This window comes from Hypomesus nipponensis, chromosome 6 (assembly GCF_054491055.1).
Source record: "Hypomesus nipponensis isolate SF chromosome 6, ASM5449105v1, whole genome shotgun sequence".
Lineage (NCBI taxonomy): Eukaryota > Metazoa > Chordata > Actinopteri > Osmeriformes > Osmeridae > Hypomesus > Hypomesus nipponensis.
The window spans coordinates 8,020,980-8,040,269 of NC_140366.1; the positions used below are offsets into that span (position 1 = coordinate 8,020,980).

Genomic DNA, 19,290 nt, shown 5'->3' on the forward strand with positions numbered 1-19,290 from the left:
TCAAATTACAGTTACATTTCCCCCTATAGTATCTTATGTGGATAGACTACAAATGGCTGATGACATCACCCTATTAATGTGGCAGTCAAACCAAATGTTCAACATTGTGACTTTACTTTTTCTTCTTCTTCTAGATAAACTATAAAAGCTGTCTGAGTGCTATCGGATTAATGGCGCATTAGCTTATAGCCCACGATTCTATTTTTTTTTTGCTGTGTGGTTATTGGGTAAAGTAAATGACTGTCATGTATGCATGATATGCTCGTGGGAGTTTGATGATGAATCAGTCATGGTTTTGAATGCGAGTCATTCCCGGTGGGAAGCATTTCAGTAGGACACAGCTGGTTCCTTGCTTATTTTAACCCCCCAGCTGTCATAGATCCCCATTGGAGGCTTGTTGTCAGGTCTAGAAATATGCCACCAATCCCGAGAATTCTCAGCACTAAGCTGGGTGCATTCCTGACTCCAGTATTCCACACTCTCTGGCCTAGCTTCAGATATCTTCATCTTGACCCATGGACAGCTCATCACTAAACAGACCCAGAGCAGACTGAGGTCGACATCACTGCCCTCTGAAGACAGACTAGTTGGCTCGTAAACCAACCAGCTACTCGACCAAACAGGCCCTTTTATCCGACAGTACCTCATAACCGTTCATGTTTTGATTCATTTACATATACATCTACAGGTTGAATTTGTTCAGCGGATCAAAATCATTTTTTTTTGTCTAATTAAGGTGTTAAAATGCAGTTGGAACATGCTTAACATCCCTTTCTGTCGACAGGTGAATGTATACATCCTGGGGAAAACCTTTCTCATGCTAGCCCGGGAGCTCTGCATCAACTCTCCAGCCATAGGTAATGACTAATCCCTGCTTATATTTGACTACAGTCAGCAGCAATACTGATCTCAATGGATTGAAATTGTGACGATGCAATTGGTATCCGTGTCAGCTTTGCATGAATTGGCTTGTAGATTTCTTTTTGTTGAGAAGTTCTGAAATGTTATCGGTCCCCACTCGACTTGATAATCACAACAGTTTTTGTGTCCATGAATTGAGTTTCCTGAAAAAGCCAACTGTAGGACCCTTTTGGCTTCAATGAGCTCAGTATCTTTGTAAATGCACTCTTCCTTCATTAAAACCTAAGTCCTGTTTCATCGATTCGAAAATAGACACCTCCCGTTTTTTTTTTCTTCAAAGCAAATTCGAATTAAGTCATGCGAGAAATAGAGAGCAAACAAGTGGGGTAAATATCATCTGGAACACAGCGGTACTCAACCTGACGTTAATGGACTTGACTGCATAATCCCATCAAGTGGACTTATTAGCAGGTCCTTTTCCCGTGGTAATGCCTGCCAAGCTAGCAGGACGTAAGCTGCCATTTTCATTACTTTACCTAGCATGGGAGTTAGTATATCTGTCTGAGTGGATTGAGGCTTGAGTAATGCTTGTTTGGTTGAACTGAGTTGAACTTGAACAATGCGTGAGAATCATTAGAGTTGTCTGTGCCTTCGCCACATTTAAGTGGCGTTCTGATTGCACAGTGGTGTTTCAAAGTGGAATCACGGCAATAACTTTACCAATCCATTAAACTTGCACTTTCTTATGGTTTCGTGGGCTCGACAAGCTTGCAAGCTGGTCGTTAATGATAAAACACAAGAATAAAGACATCTAAAGTGATGGCTTGTCAACAGTGAATGGAATACGTTTTACCTTAAAAGCAGCACTGATACAACATGGACATTGACAGTTATTACCTACTCTGCAGAATAATGATGTGATGTCTTTAAATAGGCCTCAAACTGTCACACCTCATCAACAGGTGTTTGTTAAGAAGATGAAGCACTGAAGATGAAACATTGTACACAAGCATTTTTTCGGAGCACAGTACAGACTTCATCCAATCCTCTATTGTCTCCAACCACGCAGGCACATTATTCGAGTGGGTGTAGTGAAAGAATAAGTGTCTAAACCATGAAAGTTTCAGTCACAAAAACTTTATGTTCAGCAGTTCCATAAAGCTGCGCAACTAATACAAGATACATGTCATTTGTCAGCCAGCCTCAAGCTGTAAACAAGCTTGCCTCAATGTATGTACAAAACACAACACACAAATTGAAGTGGGCCAGTAGGAGTGCAATACAACTATCTTGTATATATATATATATATATATATACAGTACAAGCGAGGCTGCACATCGCAGCAACAACAGTTAAATCATAGGACTTTTATATATTCAATAAATACAACTGAAGAGCATCCCTTCCCTCAAAACATGTCAAAGGTCTTAGAAGCCTTCTGTGTTAAGGTCATATCCCATTGCTACATTGTCGAAGAAGGCAAGAACTTGTTTCGGACCCTCCAGCTTCCCTCCCAGTAGGTCAAATCCAGTGGCAAAATGCACTCCGGCATGGATGTTGGTGAAGTGGAACTATGGCTCATGCATAGAAGACAAGTTCGGGGATCTGGCCCCCTTGCACTCCCGTGCCATTGGTGCTGTCCGACGAGCACTGGAACTGGAAGGTCACCTTCCCACACTGCACCTCCGTCATGCCTTCCTGTCCAAAGTAGCTCAGCTCGTTGCCGTCCAGCACGGCGCTGACCGTGTAGAAGGCGTCCTGCTCCACCTGGACGGGGTGCTCGAACCACACCGAGAACGTGCTGCTGGAGCCGTCCGACACGAACGTGGTCAGGTTCTGCGCCAGCGTGGCCCCCTGGCGCTTCAGTTCGATGCGGACGCTGTACTCGGCCTTCCCGCCGCTCGAGCCGTACAGGCCCAGCCCGGCGATGAACACCCGCTTGTCCACCGCAAACTGGATGCTGTCGCAGCGCCCCCGGTAGCGCCACTGGTTGCTCCGGTAGGCCGACGACTGGAAGCGGTGGCACCTCTGCGGGGTCAGGCCCGTCCTCTGCGCCAGCGGGAAGTCCAGCTTGGGCTTGTCGGCGGCCGTGTACCACAGGAAGACGTCGTGCGTCTCCTCCAGGGTCAGGACGTCCGACTGGGCCGCCCCGTCGGCAAACTCGGCCAGCGTCATGGTGGGGACGCGCACCATGTACAGCGCCTTGCCCAGCACGGCCCGCTTGTTGCGTGCCGTGGGCCCCAGCCCTTGCCTCCGGCACTCGGCCACGGCCCAGTCCAGCACGGCCTGGAAGACCACGGCCTCGCGCGTGTTGAGCGTCTCCCGGCGCAGGATGATCTCCAGGGTGGGCAGGTCGATCTCGCAGAAGCCGTCGGAGCGCAGCGCCAGCTCCGCCTGGGCGTCGATCACCTCCCAGCAGCGCTGCGTCAGGTCGGGCTCCTCGAAGAGGCGGCTCTGGGAGAGCAGCACGCAGGCGTTCTTGGCCTCCAGGCTGGTCTCCAGGAAGGTGACGCAGGCCTTGGCCAGGGCAGGCACGATGTACTTCTTGGCGGCGTATAGGGTGGCCAGCACCGTGTCCGCCTCCAGTTCAATCTCATCGCTGTACATATACCTGTGGATTACATGAGGAATTGGAAATAGTCGCGGATAAAACAAAGGTTTTTTTTTGGTGGTGGTGGTGGGGGGGATTTATGAACAATAACATTTGAGCTCCCGTCATAGGGAACTATGTTACAGAGCGATAATGAAGGGTTTTATCGCTTAGTATGTCCTTTGCTTGCAATAAGAGCAACATGCATAATGCATCACCATACACGTGTTATTGCAAAAAATAAAGATGAGATAAGAGACTGCTTTATTAATCCCGAAAGAGAACTGGGATTGAATAAGCCGAACACGGTGGCCACAGAGTAGCTTTCAGAAGGCTCGTCTGTATGGAGATGAGGTGTACATCTGAGATTGACATTTACTCACTTTAAGAGAATTAAGAAAGCAGCAGGCTCCACATCTGGAATATGAATCTCAGACTCCCCTTCCGCCAGGTCGCCATAAAACATGGCACCAAAAACGGAGCTTCCCACAGCCAATACATACTGTAATCATAGGAATGGAACATGTTAGTCTGAGATGGGAAAAACTGAAGGCTTTAGTGTCACAGGTTTCAATGCGGTTCACATGTCCAGTTAGAACTTGTTGAGTTGTACTGGGAAGGCATGGCGACATGTGAATTACAGTATGACCTATGAGGCCATGGGCTCAACAAGGGTAAAGGTGGGTGGAAAAAAATCTCTTCAACTCAAATTTGCCTCAGATAGATCCTTGATCGACAAAATATGCTTGGCTGTAGATGTGTACAGTTTGAAGGCACACAAACCTTGTGGGCTGGAACTTTCTGTGATTCTCCAGGAGGACCCACAATGAAATGTACATCTGCCATGTGTTCGTTATTGAACATCAAGGCATTCCTGAAAGAGGAAGATTACCTTTATTCAACAGCATCATACATAAAGAATACAGGACATGACATTTTATACTCACTAAACAGCAGCATATGATTATGCAACGCCCTATCATATCGCATTAAAAAAAACATTTAAAATCAGCCCACACCTTTCTCGCAATGTCGGGTGAGTTGACTGCCAGCTGCTTGTCTCAACGTTGTTGTTGTTGATATTCTGCTGGGTAGCAGTCGTAGTCGGTACGGTCACCGTTTGGGTGACCTGAACGATGCTTTTTTTGCTGGCAGCAGTCACTGCGGCGTCGTTGCTGTTCGGGAGGTTGGTGTTGATGCTGGCAGGGTACAGTTCTGCAGCCATCTTCTTCTTCAAGGACAAAGTCACAATTTCATAGCATACTGGCAGCTTGCCGGACTGCTTCCCACCCTTTTTGGTCCTTTTCAAGGTTTCTGGAAGCAAAAGGAAAAATGTCAAAAACTTCATGATCCGGCCATAAAGGCAATCCGGGGGTGCTGGCATCAGCGAGCCAATCCACCTGGCAACCGATTCACAAGTTGATGTAACTACATAAAAATTGGTCGCAATAGATTTAAACAATTGTTCCCACAGTGCCTTACGGTAGTGGTGTAATTAGTGTGATGAACTAGTCGGTCGTAAATCAAACTCCTACACACCCTGAAAATATTTGCACAGCAACATCAAAGTATCCGTCCGGTTGAATAATTCCAAAGCAGTTACAATCTCCTCTTTTCCATCGCATCCTGTATGTATACGAAAATTCACTTGACTCCCATATCCGTGTAATAAACTACTTCAGTTAAAAAGTGTCACACTAGCCTCCACAATAACTTCAATGTCTCATATGTTATTTCCAAAAGCAAAGGAACGTGGAATTGAATTCTCATTCACGATGTAGGCTATCCCATTCGTACTCCTGCAGTAGCTTGGAAGATTTTTAACCATATAATTGTAGATGCAGGAGTTTTGTCTACCAAAAGCTAACGCCCAGTTCCATATTGACAAATCAGAGTCATTTGGGCTTTGCACGTCAGTAGCCCTGAGGCACCTCCCACAGCTGATCTCTATTCCCTCTACAAAATTCATGGAGACGGATACGGGCTGCCTTTAACCCCTTGCAGAATTGTTGACAACCGTAAACGTTATAACTCTAAATTGCCCCAAAATAGCACGTACAAACGTTAATATTTAACAGTAGGCCATCCATACATAGTAATCAGATCTGTGTTATTTGCACGAATGTGTTAGAATTCAGAGAAATAGGGGGTTTGTATACATAGGTCGGAAAGCCAAAAAGCCCACTGGCGAAGTTACTTGAAACTAAAATGTGTTACTAATACTTACAGCATAATTAACAGGAGTATGAACTACATGTAAAGTAAACGACACCAAACATATTTTTTCTAGCGACACTTTTCTTTTCTATTTACAATGAGTATTACGGCTCGCCAAATAGATGCAGTGCCGTGTATATCTGCAACGAAGTAGCCTAAATACGTTCATGCAAATTGAATAAAGACACTACCCAGGCAATTCTGGCTTTCGTGTTGCTGCAGTTATGTGAAATTAGCGCAAGACTATGCTCTCCAATGAATTTAGAGAAAGATGAAACAGCCAATAGACCATAGTAAAAATACGCTGACTTCCGAATCGTAGGCTACAGGCTGTTCATTCGAAGTGGTGTCAACATAGCGTTAGGATCTTAAGCATTTAGATCCATCGGAAAACACAGCACAACATTGTTTTTAACATTACCTTAAACCAAAGCGGGACGGCCGATTGACAGAGAAAAAACATTCAGGTTTGGTTACTGGACGCTTGAACGCTGCCAGAAGCCATGTTAAATCCGTAGGACTAGAGAACCAGAAGGGGGGTTGGGCTTACTGTGTCCTGCATAACCTACGTTCTCAGACCGGTTTCCCGGCTTTCCAACAGAGGGCCGTGCCACTACAAAATGGAATCATTTTGGATGGGTTAAAAAACTGATGGTCTGAAATAAGGGCTTAAACCTCATACAATATCATACAATGGTGTCTTGCCTGGCACATTTAGCAGTGAGTGGTTTTTCGTAGTGATAAAATACAAAATAGCCTACATTGATATATAAAACTTGCATGGTCAAACTTATGTTTTACTCAATTCTGACAGATACATAGAGAAATCCCAAATGAACACTGATGCATTATGTTGTTCCTTTTTATATTATTTGATGTGTTTGTCACGCAAACCCATGAAACAATCAAAGTAAACAAAAAAGTATTGCTCTGAAAAGTTACTTCCAATCTGTAGCATTTATTTATAGTTTCTTTTGATAAGCAATCTACTATCTATTTTTCCATCCATAATTGAACATCTGTGAAGGTCAGTGGGAATACAGTATAGGTCACGGGCAGAAAGCTAGAAAATGAGGACAACTCCAGACTGAGCTTGCATCCTTGGTCGGACGTGGCAACCCATGGAGAACTGTCCCCTTAGAGCAGCCCTGCTCCACAAAACGGACCCAGATTCTCCCTGAACTCAATAAGGACTTAAAACCCTTGTGCCTCTCGGGCCCTTTGAGTTCAGGACATCAGTGAAAGGCGGCAGATGAAAACCAATGTCCTCTGCTCAATGGTTCATGGCTATGAGCTCACCAGATTGAGTTTCCATTCAGGAGCCCAGCTTCTGCAGTCGTACTGTACTTCAAAAAGAGGCCCCCAGTGGGTTCCTATTTCCAACTTCAACTCCACAGTACTGAGGGGCCTTGAGCGAATGTCAGACTCACCTGGTCCTTTGAACCTCGACAGTTACAGTGGTCTTAATGTGAGCCAAGTAAAATTGGCAAGAGTAAATACATTTTGTGTTCAGTCTAATGTGTTTGTTTACGAATGCAGAAAAAAATGCTTTATCAAGAGCGGTCAAATCTATCCATTTAGCCTACGGTGGTCTCCCTGTATATAAGCATCTTAACGCACAAATAAAGGGTGCCGTAGATGACAATGCTATCTGTTACCTTTACATTTCCAAAGAAACATAGACGAATCTGGAGTAGGCAGTGGGCCGTCTGACGACGAATGGAGTGGATTCTCTATTGACAGATATGGCCTTCTTTGTTCCAGACCCATGTCTGTACATTCCCCGTTTTGCCCATATGCTGGAGTTTGGAGAGAAGACCCACGAGGTGTCCATGACAGCCCTGCGGCTGCTGCAGAGGATGAAGAGGGATTGGATGCACACGGGCCGCAGGCCCTCGGGGCTCTGCGGAGCAGGTACGGGGATAATGTCACCATAGCGATGACCTTTTGTCAGCGGGGTCATTCGAAATGGACCTTGCCATCTTTGGTTCACGAAGGTCCTTGCTTGAAAGGTGAGGATAGCTGAGAGCTCCTTTTGAATACTCGAAGTCATTCCTCACTTTCAAGAGGATATATTCCCGAGGAAGAAAAAAAAGATGCACGATTTACAGTTTTGCTAGCCTGTTCCCAGATATGTTACTTATCCAGCCATGCAAGGTCAGAGACTTCTTTAATGGAACAGAGAAAATAAGATGCATTTCTGGATGATTTAACCAGAGTCCTGGAACACTCAGTTCCATATCAGCAGCTATAGATGCACACAGCCTCAGTCCTAAAGTGACACATTTAAGCCAGGGCACTGTGCAGTCAGCAAGATCCCTACGCTCCCCACAAATAGCACAAACAACTTCCTCCCTGCGTATACATTCGCCTCTAAGTTTCAACCCACCAATATTTGTTTCTACAATATCTGAATAATTAATCATTTATCATGAATCATTGATGGTACTTCTCTAAAAAATCCTCGATTGAAGGATTCGACGTTTGGAAGAGGACATTCTGGTTTCACTGTCACTGGCAAATTCAGTAAAAACAGACCATCAGTGCCATAGAGTTCACAATAAAATATTTAGATAGCTCATCCATTGTATCAAAGAGTGAAAGGCTGGTGTTAGAAAGAATAGAAGTAGCTTCACATTTCTGCAAACTCACAGCCCAATTCCTCTCTAAGAATTGCATACATATGAACAATGAATGTTGCTCCTGGTTCGGTATGGCGGGTGAAGTACAAATGTAACTCCAGCTTGTAAAACTCCAGGTGGTCAAAGTGATCACGTGACCATGAGAGCGTATCTCTAAACGTCTCCTCTCTGCTCCTCAAGCTCTGCTGGTGGCTGCCCGGATGCACGAGTTCCACCGCACGGTCAAGGACGTCATCGGAGTGGTCAAGGTGTGCCAGGCCACTCTGAGGAAGAGGTGAGCTCCGGAAATTTCCATCACCCTCTCCCCGTGCCTCTCTCCGAAAGTCTCAATTCCTCAGAACCGTATTCGACCTCATTTTGCGGCGAGAGTGACAAAACGGTGCCTCCTCTCTCTCGTCAAGATTGACCGAGTTTGAAGACACCCCAACCAGTCAGCTGACCATCGATGAGTTCATGCGGGTGGATCTGGAGCAGGAGTGCGACCCGCCATCCTTTACTGCGGGCCAGCGGAAAGTTCGGATGCGCCAGGTATTTGTCTTGGCACTGCCTTTATTTACTACACTGTCCATAGTTACTGGAGCGATGAGCACACAGTAAGTGTGTCTATTGCTAAGCATTGTTCTCACGGCAGACTATATTTAGCCTGACGGTTTCCCCAGATACAGTTCAAGCTAAATCTCTGTCTAATGTTATACTTTCAATCAAGAAACCGATCAATCCCATACGGTGTTATCCATCTAATTTAATATGCCTTGACAACTTTGTCTTTTATTTTTATTTTTCTTAGCTTGAGCACGAATTAGCCAAGAAGTTGGATGAGGTTCAAGGTAGGCTTTTCCCTGCACCCGGCCGACACGCGTCTATGCATGCGGGGACAAACCTACGGATCAAACATGACAGCTGTCTTCATGCAGCGTAACAATCGGCTCTTTACTCCCAGGGGAAATCTGCACCTATCGAGACGAGATCGAGACCGAGCTGGAGAACAGCAGGCCGAAGCTCCGAGGGATGTATGCTTCCTACACCAAAGAAACAGGTGTGTCCCTGCATGCCTCGCCACCCTTGATCATCCCCGTGTCCCCACATTGAACTCTGGACCGATCACACCAAGACACGCCATGTGTCCTTTGGGTAGAGCACATTCCAAAGGACATCCACGGGGCGGTTGTTCAGTAACGTGTTCTCGATGCCGTTTCACATCTGCTCCTCCAGACCCCCTGGAAGAAGGGCTTTCCCAGACGTCCGACCAACCCAGCCCCGAGGAACCAGAGTGCGACGATGACGAGCTGGAGGCGGCCGCCCAGCACCTGGAGCAGGACTTCATCTGCCAGGTGCTCCAGGAGGAGCAGGGGCTCGGGGGGCCGGGGGAGGCGGAGGAGGACAAGGACGACGACGGCACGGTCGAAGAGGCCCCTGCCCTCAAACACCCCTCCCTAGCCTCCATCCTGGGCACCCTGCCCAGCGCCGCGAGCCTGGGCCTGGGCCTCTGTGACTCCATCCAGGAGTGTATCTCAGGGGACAAGGATAGCGGTGAGTGTGTGTGTCTAACTCGAACCGAGCTCCAATCTCATCGCTCGAAGACGCCGAACACGTTCGATTTTGGGATGCTTCTTCATTCTAACTCGGCTTCGACCCGATGGTGATGAATATGGAGGTTAGGATCTTCCTAAGCTCCGTACTTGGGAGAGATGCTGCTCAGTCATTTGGGTGGGGGGGAAGAGGAGCATTCACTCCAACACACCTCAACAACCTAGTTTTCCTGCCGGTTTCAGTGTCACCAATCACGTCTTCCTTCATTATACATGAGCTGGGTGCTTTATTTTGCGCGCAGTATCATAAGATGACAGACGCCTGCTTCAGCGAAAGGGCTCTGATAGCGGTATTAGAAGGAGCTAATCCCACAGTCTCACTCAGTAATCAATATGGAGCTTCTTGGTTTCAGTGGCCAGGGAGATAGCCTGGCTGATAGCCCCGAGCAGCAGTTGTTCTGGATAAGATCCCGATAAATCTTCATTAATCTTCACGCCAGCCCAAACAGAGCCGTATAAAGGTCAGGTTGGACTCGATCCACGTTGTGGCCATATGCTGGGAGTTTGTGGAGAAGACGCGACGTCCATAAGAAGCAGTTGTCTTTCAGATCATTTGAAGCCACAGCGGTATGGTAGTCGCATTGAAGCATAGCCATCGCAACATCAGCAAAACTCCCCAAATGTTTGCAGTGATTCGCCCCCCCCCCCCCCCCCATTCTTTTTGGTTAATATTTTGTACCTAGGCTCAAAATGTCATATTTTCTTTGTTTGTTTTTACCACAAAACGACCACAAGACTTGTTGAAGCATGGGGCCATTATGCCCACTTAGCATCTCACAGATAAGTGAATTGTTTTGGTGCTTCAATCAGTGTTCTTTTGTGAAGAGATTTGGTGGGGGTGGGAGGATTACATTTCGGAAACCTTGACAAAACGTTCAGCCCTAATGAGCCTGTGCCCTGGCATTAGCCCATGGTTAGCTAAAATAAGCCGACTAGTTGTTTTCTGGAACGGATCTCAGTGTAGGTACAAAAGAAGGGGGGGTCAGTTCGGACTTCCCAAAGCAGCAAGGTGTTTCTTAGTGGCATATGCATGACCGTATATACACACATAATAACATATTCTTATTTTGGAGTCCTGCAAACGCCTGGCAAATGCATGAGGGGATCAAAGCCCATACTTATATCCTCTGGGGCTTAATTAGCGAGCTCAATCAACCGTTTTCCTCCAGCAATTAGTGTCACCGCGTAGGTAGGTGAAAAAAAATAGACAGATATGTATGCCATGGACATCATATGGCCAGAATAAAAAATGTGCCCCTTGGTCGATAATATTTGTTATATATATGTGATTTATGTGACTAGGTGTTGGTCTAGGGCGATTGCCTGCATGGTAAATGATACCAACTGAAATGGAAGCATGAGCCTGAGTACAGTCTGCGCTTCCAATGCAACCACTCAGGATCAATGAGGAGCTCATAAAAGATAGCATTGATGAACTCATATTCATGGGAGCAAACAAAACCCTTGAATGGCGTTCAGCCGGCCATTGATTGCCATTTGGAGTGCTTTCTACGAAGCCTGTGGTCTGATCAATTCCATGAGTGATCTGGAACCTTCTATGTGGGTCACTCCATGTACATCCAGCCCGATCCATCTCTTTCTATACTGTACACTGTGTGCTGCATGTCTTTGAGCTTTTTTGGGGGGGAATTATATTAAGATCTTTCATTTTTCATTGTTTGACTGGTGCGATGTGTTCGAACCAGGACACATTTCCAAATATTTCCGAAAGAAATGAAGGAAAATTACAGAATTCAGATGTTTTTATTTTATTTTCTCAAAGCACAACATGGTATTAGATTTTTCCATAGAACCTGTCCATATCAATATCTTTATAGTAGGTATGAAGCTTGCAGGTTTGGCGAGCACATTGTAACATCCACACCTGCTGTGTTTGAAGTATGGACATGACCGCTTGGCCCCGACCCTGTGACCCCTTGCTGACCTCCCATTACCACAGCCACTCTCACTGAGCCAGAATAGCAACTGTGCAGTCAAACAAGGCTTCAACAGTATTTTTCTGTTCCAAGTGCTTAAATGTGTGCTCAAGTAGCCTGGTGCTGCTACTTGAAACCGGCAAATATCCAACATGGAAGGGTTGCTGATAGCCTAGAGGTGACATCTTAATCTGTATTACCGGGTGGTGGCAAGGAATTTGATAGGAAGGAATTTGATAGGACCTCTGTGGTTTGTTTCTTTTTGCTGTCTTGCAATGCCTCTAAAACCCCCCTCAGTTTTGTCTTTCCCAGTGGAGTCTAAAAGAAAATGTCTGCTGCTCTCTCCTATTGAACCCCCCCCCCCCCCCAAAAAAAAGAAGACAAACCTGACGTGATAAATGCAGTTATGCATCGATGTTTATGGTCGGCAGGCTAGCTGTATGTAGCGAGAGATATTATACCCTGTCATCATTGTCCTTGCGAGCGTGAAGCTGATGACTCAGGACAGACAGCGGCTGGAGAGAGGGAGCCTCTTTGGCGACGCTGGGCCCGAGGACTCGTAAACAAGGATTCACTGGCAGTGCCAACACTGGGGGATAAATCTCTTTCTCCCACCCACACAGCAATATGGGCATGAGCTCAGCATCTTGCTCACTTTAGGCCCCTGTGTGTGTGTGTGTGTGTCCATGTGCGTGTGTGTCCGCAGTGCTGTGTTTCTCTGTCTCTTTCAACTGCCCGTGTGTCTTGCTCATGTGTGTGCACATGTGTGTATGTCGACCCCTGTCCGTATTGGCTGTAAATCTGTTGGTGTGTGTGTGTGTGTCTGTGCGTGTGGCAGCAACGCCCCACGTGCTCCTCTGAGTTGACAGTCCGGGGCCGTCTCTCTGCAGGCTGTCCGGGTCACAGCGGCTCTGCGGTTATTTGCAGTCCTGATTCTCCCTCAGCAACCTGGCACTGCTAAGTGCAACTGCCCTTCTCTTACACTCCGGAATGAGCCAAAATGTCCAACGCAACAACCTCTTTCGAACCCGACGAACCTATTTAAAGCAGACCCATTTCCCAAGGAGAGAGGACACTTTGAACTCTTTTAAGAAGATGCCCCCCCCCCTTCTCCTACAAAGTTCTAACTAGTTCATGCTGATGTCATCCAAATGTCTTTTCAAGCACCTGGAGCGGAGGAGACGAGGCCCGTTTTAAAACGGTGAGGATGAATCATCCTCCGTCTTTGTTGGATGTCAACCGTCACTCATGCAGTCGCTCATTTCTCATTGGAGGGATCCATTTGTAGGCGTGTTCAATCCCTCCCCCATCCCACCCATATAGCCCACACAGAGGCTAGGCAGTGTCCAAGAGGACTAAGACATTACTGGGTGGATCATCATCCACCCAGTAAGACTTTAGAATACTGGTGAATGATCTGAGCCCACCTGGGGATCTTTGGATCTTCTATTTCAAGAGTTGTAATGAACTCTATGCAAACCCTATCATTTTTGGAGCAAAATTAGTGCTGACACACTGCGAGGACAGCGTTGAGCTTTTCTTCCCATGAACTACTGTATTTAAATGGCTGCCTGGCTGGCTCTGTTTGGAAAATGACAGCCCTTGCTCATCAACAGACAGCTCCATGATTGGGTTGGGAGTCCAAAGTGACGGTGTCAGGCAGCTGCTGTCGTACAGGGACAGTCAGTGGCAGTTGTACAGGTCCCATTTTAGAGATCCACATCGTCTGTTCGAAGGAGCATTTCTAAATAGTAAATAAAGAGCTTGTAAGAGGCTTCAAATAAATCCATAATACAGTTATTAATTAAGCTTAATTCGATATTTTCCCTAAACATATTTAAGATATATTGTAATCGAAACCATTCTGTTTGTTCTTGTTTTCCCAAGACTACACTAAAATAATACAAATGGATGAAAGCCATTAGCTTTCAGTGCTTCAGATGAACATAACAGACATTAGCATCACATACAGATATACGTTAGCATGACGTACAGATGACATGAGCATAGTACGCACAGAAAACCCGACGTAAGAATGCGGTAAATGCTGCTGTGGACTCACTGCCACTCTCCCCTCCATTGTCCTCTACCAGAGCGGCAAGGTGTGTTGACGGGAAGGTACGTCTGGCCCCCTCCTGACCCCTGCCGTGATGCAATTAGACAGCTGCTCGGCCGCCCGGCCCCACCCTGCTGCCCGTGACATCACAGCTACCGCTGCGTTCAGCCTGCAACCTGCCCTCGGTCTTAAAGGGGAAGGCAGGGCTCGGCCCACTTTTAGGCCACGTTTTCGAGGCATGTGGCTCGTGAATATTAACGTACATAGTAGCTCCCAGACCACCCTAACGACACACACACGCGCGCGCACAGTTTACAGCTTACACATCGAGCTCATTGATTCAGACTGGACTCACGTTTGGACCGTGTGCCTCTCCCGAGCCCATTGATGACTCACTCATCCTCCCTCGGAAATGGACTAGTCCCACGTATGTCACTGTGTACACAGGTCCTCGTTCATGAGAATGGTCCCGCTTGTTTTTGTCGTATTGAGAGCGCGTTTACGCAGTCTGCGCTGGCCTTTCTGTGCGGGTCTGACAGCTTGAAGATCAAGTCGATTGGAAAGGAAGAGGGAGAGACAAGCCCTGCCTTCTACCCCTCCTGGTCCGGACAATACTCTGTGTGAACACAGAACCCTGGCGTCCAGAGGAACATACGCAATACTGGAGTAATACTGGATGGATAGCATCCCTGTATTATTATGTAATATAGGCTAGGTTAATAGGACACGTAAATGTGACGCGTTGCCAATAGCCTCTGATACATTTGTGTAACAGCGTTTAGCCAACATTTCCCATGCACTAGAAATCCAGGAAGTCGGTTATGAAAAAGTCTCAATTGAATGGGTGAGATAACAACACACATAAAAATACTAATTGCCCGTAGCACTGTTCTCATCTCTGTGTACACTCTGTTTATTAGGCAGTGTTCTGCACTCAATGTTCTAGGTTGCCAAACCAGAGAATGGCATAGTTATATTTTGTTTTGTTTGTGTGCTATTCCTCTTCACCAACGGCCTCCCCCCATCACATGTTCCAAACAGCGTTTGACCTCAAATGCCAACAAACTCCGCCCACAAACATGCCCACACACACACACACACACACACACCCTTTTTCATCAGTGGCATATCTCGCTGCATGCGCAGAGAAGAAGCTTTTACGCCCGCGACCCTTGACGTTAGCCACGCACATGAGATCATTGCTAATTGAGAAGGTGATCCTCTTGCCTTCCCTTTTCTCCCCAAACTCTGCAGTCCCATCACGTCGATTCATTAACTTCTTCACACGGACGCCCCTCACCCCCTGCCTCGAGTGCCAGACTTATTGTTAATAAAAGCATCATTATTTACATAATTGCTTACGTAATTGGGATTATCATCAGTCAAGTGCACAGCCATAGCAGGAACTGGCTGTGCCTGGGAATATGCTGACTGTTGTGGATGCTGCCTCGGGGCAGCGAGATGCCAGCTCTGCTCTCGTCTCCAACCACTCTGAAGTGAGCTCACGTAACCGGCGCACCCCAATCCCACCCCCCACGCTTATTGTATCTTCTCATAGGCCGTGGTGTTTAGTGTCTGTTTGATTTACATTGCAAATGTGTTGCGGGGCTTAAGTCTGGACTATGGGAATTTGTTGTGTTTTGTTTGCGCAACATATAGGCCTATGGGAACACGAGAAGCTTACCACACATTCCAAGTGGTCCAGATGGAGGAATGTGCTGGAAGTACGTAAGACTTTCAACATACACCCAGCCTCCTGTGCTCTGCTCACTTACCACCCATCACATATGAGTGTAGAGCTTGGGAGTCCCAGGTAGTCAGCATGTTTACAGCTATTTGTCATGTTGTCAGTCCATGCTTTGGAACATCTCTGTTCCACATGGAGTCTCCTTGCTGAGCCCGTTGTCTCCTTTATATTCAGAAATCGTCCTTGCTGACTACACAGTCTATGCACACCCACACGGACACACACAGACAGACACACACACTCACACAGTCCTTTCGGAAGTCCATACATCCTTTCTTTCTGTCTACACCGTCACACCATCTAATGACCCCAGGGTGACCCTTCAGCTATTAGGGAGGTGGTGTGTTGGATATGGAAGTTGCTGGCAGCCCTAGCCCCAACAGCAGGCAGGTATGGGTAGTGGAGTCCCTGGCCAAGATCTGGAGAAGATGGGGGAAAAAAGGCGGCTCTGGGAAACAAGCGCCCCCAATTTGATTTTGGAACATCTGCTCTACTTAAATATCCGACGTCAAAGTTGTTTACTTAGTTCTCCTGCCTCAGATGTCTGTACAAAAAAAAAAGAAGACACATTTTTCACAAATGCATTCAGTTTTCTGAAGGCGCTGTGAAGGAAAATATGGCCAAATTAATTTGACCTGTTATGATATTTCCAAAGAACAGGACGGAGTCAGTGCACCTGCCCACCGAAGTAACTTCCTTGTTCGTGTGCACTTACTTGGAAATTCAACTTGATTCGGACTCGAATTCTGATGCTACATTCGGACTTGAATTAACTGCAACGCTCATCTGAATAATCCTCCAGAAGTAAATGAGTACCCCCATCCCCCACTTCACCCTGACTGCTATTTCCATCCCAGAAAGACTGTGCCGTATTAGGAACTAAAGTGTCCCAGTCCCTCATCACACTCTCTCTCTCACACACACACACACACACACACACACATGACAGCATAAGGAAGACTTAAGATGGCTGACAGATTGTGACCCATATCTTCCCCTCATCACAGATTTTCCCCAACCCCATTCTCATGTGGTCCCTTGATCTGAGTCAATGTTGGCAGTTTAAAGCGTGTCTTGTTTTTTCATGCATGCCATTTTTCTTTTGGCTTTTCTCATTCCAGTATTCCAATGCTTTACAATAAGTACGCATTGGTGCTTCTTCTCTAAAGTTCTATATATACTTGATGGACTTGATGTTCAGTTCATTCTTGTTTAACGGTCCTAAATCAAAGCCTGCATGACATTTAAATCTTAAAAGCTGCAATGGGGTTCAAAAGATTCCTGTATGTGAGGAGCTGTAAAGTCCTATGTATCTAGGTAACGTTACAATATTACCCTCTAAAATGAGAAACAGCGCATTGCAGTTCTTTTCTGAACTTCTCGCTCTCCTCCAGCTCAAGTTTGATTGACTTGATTTGGTTGACAGTGCTTTCACAAAATAAGCCAAGGAGGAAGGCCCGCCTCACTAAAGACGAGGAAAAGGATTGGCTGGACCAGGATCGCTGTAAAGTAGCTGGACACTCTAGAAGTTTGAAATTCCACTGGCACTGAGCTGTCTGTGTTGCTAAACAACTCTCAGATGGCCTCATTAGCTCACACGACAAAAGCCTTTTTCCTATTGCACCTTTTAAGTGTTTTAACAATGTTATATTTATTAAATAAATTTGACCCTAATTCATACACTACACTACTGGAGGGCTGCACCAGATGTACATTGGAGGGAATTTATCAATGGACTTCCCCCATCGGTGACGAATATGGCAAGGGATTACTGATTTAATGTGGCAAAACTGTTGAAAAGAATACTATTAAAGGCGTTTGCAGTATCCCCACGTAGTGAGAAACTCCACAAAGATTCCTTGAGAAGAAATCGGGCTACTCAAATATCGCCATCCTGCACCGCGCCGTTATTTTCATAGCGGGTAATTACCAGGGAAGATGTCTTTATCAAACAAAGGAAGTCTTTTGAAGTCATGTTCTCAGAAGAGGAGACTAAAGATGTTGGAAGAATGCCAGGGCTGAATGCTTCTTCAAATGGAAGCGCCGAACTGTTTCGGAGGCGTCTGAGGCTATGTACTTAACGTTACTTTACTTGCGCCGCTGTGGTGAGAAATGTCTCTCAGCGTCCGGGTGAATATAGTGTTTTGATGAAAGGCTCGTTCTTGTTTGCAGACACTTGCGTTCCAGTTGATGCTGCACAGTGCAGAAATAGTCAATGTTGTCTGTGTCTGTGGCAACATGGAGGCATGGAACATGAAGACGTTAGTTCCAGCTGTTGGAACACACTCCGTTGAAAGAGACTGTGACACCTTGTCTGTGGTGGGTTGTTGAAATCTGATTGAATCAAGAGTGTTAGTGCTGGACGAGTGCCAAACCTTCCCACCTAGTGTCACCAGGAGCTGGTGTGGTCCTAATGGTCGAAGAAGGAATCTGCCAGGGGGGAAAGTTTGTGACCTCTTTTGACCCTGTTCAGAAATGTCTGCTCCCAGTGGTCACTGACTTCCAAAAGCCTGCGGTTCTGAGAATCAATCATTGTCAAACACTCTCCCCTTGATGTGGTTCCTTGACCTTCAGCTATTAGGCCACCGATTATGAGAGAATACAGTTGCGTACTATTTTTGACTAAATATCTCCATCCAATGAATTGCCTTGTCGGACAGAGATAGTGAGGAGTGAGGGGAAAACATTGGGGAGAGGGAAAGCGGGGGACATGCAGGAAATGGCCTGTGCTGGATTCAGGCCTCGGCCCATGCGCTAGGCACACACCGGGACATTTCCATGTATTCATTTAGCAGACGCTTTTATCCAAAGCGACTTCCAAGAGAGAGCTTTACAAAGTGCATAGGTCACTGATAATAACAACAAGATAGCCCCATGGCATTGCGGGTAGCCAAAACAAGAAGTACATATTGTGAACAACCCAAAAATAAGTGCTAAAGGGAAGAAACCATAAGAGCATGTAGTTAAGCAAGTTACAATTAAACAACATGAATCTCTAAGTGCAAGTGTACCTGTAGGAAAGCAATAAAAAATAGGATTAACTAAAATAGAATAGAATACAACAGTTGAAATCAGCTACCACTAACCAACAAGAGCAACAGTCTAAGCAAGTCATTCTAAGCAAGGGACACCTTTAGTTACAGGATGTAAATCTAAGACCAATGAACAATTATCGGTGTGATTTCCTAAATGAGAGTGGCTCTTTCATCACATGCCTCTTAACAATTTAACGAGCATAAAACACGTACAGCCAGTTTCCCAGACATGGATTAAGCCTAGTCAAAACTTAGAAAGAAATTCAATGATGATCTCCATTGGAAAACGTTTTTTTGTCTGTGACTAGGCTCAATTCATGTCTGGGAAAATGGGCCTTAATGTCTGTTATAAAACCGGTAATATAAGAATATCAAAATGACGGCATAACAATATCAAACATGTAACAGGGTTGCTCTTTTTACCATCTTGTCAAGTTCACGTAGTGGGTGTGCTCTTGAATAAACATATGTTACAATGAGTACCAAGGCATTTATCCCAAAATTCACATTTTCCTAATGTCTCCAAAACAAAATCCTTTTAGCTCACAGCTAAGTCCATTAAGCCATTCAAGCAGCTTCTGCATTATTGATGCGACGACAGCAAATAGTGTGGCA

At 46.0% G+C, this 19,290-nt stretch overlaps 2 protein-coding genes across 4 annotated transcripts in view; one reads left to right on the forward strand and one right to left on the reverse strand.

Annotated features, from left to right (window-relative positions):
• Positions 1–19,290, forward strand: part of brf1b (BRF1 general transcription factor IIIB subunit b) — a 46,373-nt gene that overhangs the window by 8,849 nt on the left and 18,234 nt on the right. Inside the window, exons 6-12 of the mRNA XM_084699968.1 lie at positions 785–857; positions 7,434–7,583; positions 8,492–8,585; positions 8,713–8,839; positions 9,099–9,138; positions 9,252–9,347; positions 9,524–9,841. Coding sequence (XP_084556094.1) covers positions 785–857; positions 7,434–7,583; positions 8,492–8,585; positions 8,713–8,839; positions 9,099–9,138; positions 9,252–9,347; positions 9,524–9,841 — 898 coding nt within the window. The remainder of the gene's footprint in view (positions 1–784; positions 858–7,433; positions 7,584–8,491; positions 8,586–8,712; positions 8,840–9,098; positions 9,139–9,251; positions 9,348–9,523; positions 9,842–19,290) is intronic.
• btbd6b (BTB (POZ) domain containing 6b) lies at positions 1,983–6,226 on the reverse strand. Of its 3 annotated transcripts, none has more exons than XM_084699971.1 (5): positions 6,091–6,226; positions 4,472–4,766; positions 4,236–4,326; positions 3,836–3,954; positions 1,983–3,473 (listed from the first exon to the last, which is right to left on the reverse strand). In XM_084699971.1, the coding sequence occupies exons 2-5, from the start codon at positions 4,675–4,677 to the stop codon at positions 2,441–2,443; spliced, it is 1,449 nt and encodes a 482-aa protein (XP_084556097.1). In that variant the 5' UTR covers positions 4,678–4,766; positions 6,091–6,226; the 3' UTR covers positions 1,983–2,440. The 3 variants fall into 3 exon arrangements, with proteins under 3 accessions (XP_084556097.1, XP_084556096.1, XP_084556095.1); XM_084699970.1 differs by lacking the exon at positions 6,091–6,226 and adding an exon at positions 4,992–5,430; XM_084699969.1 differs by lacking the exon at positions 6,091–6,226 and having other exon boundaries at positions 4,472–4,971.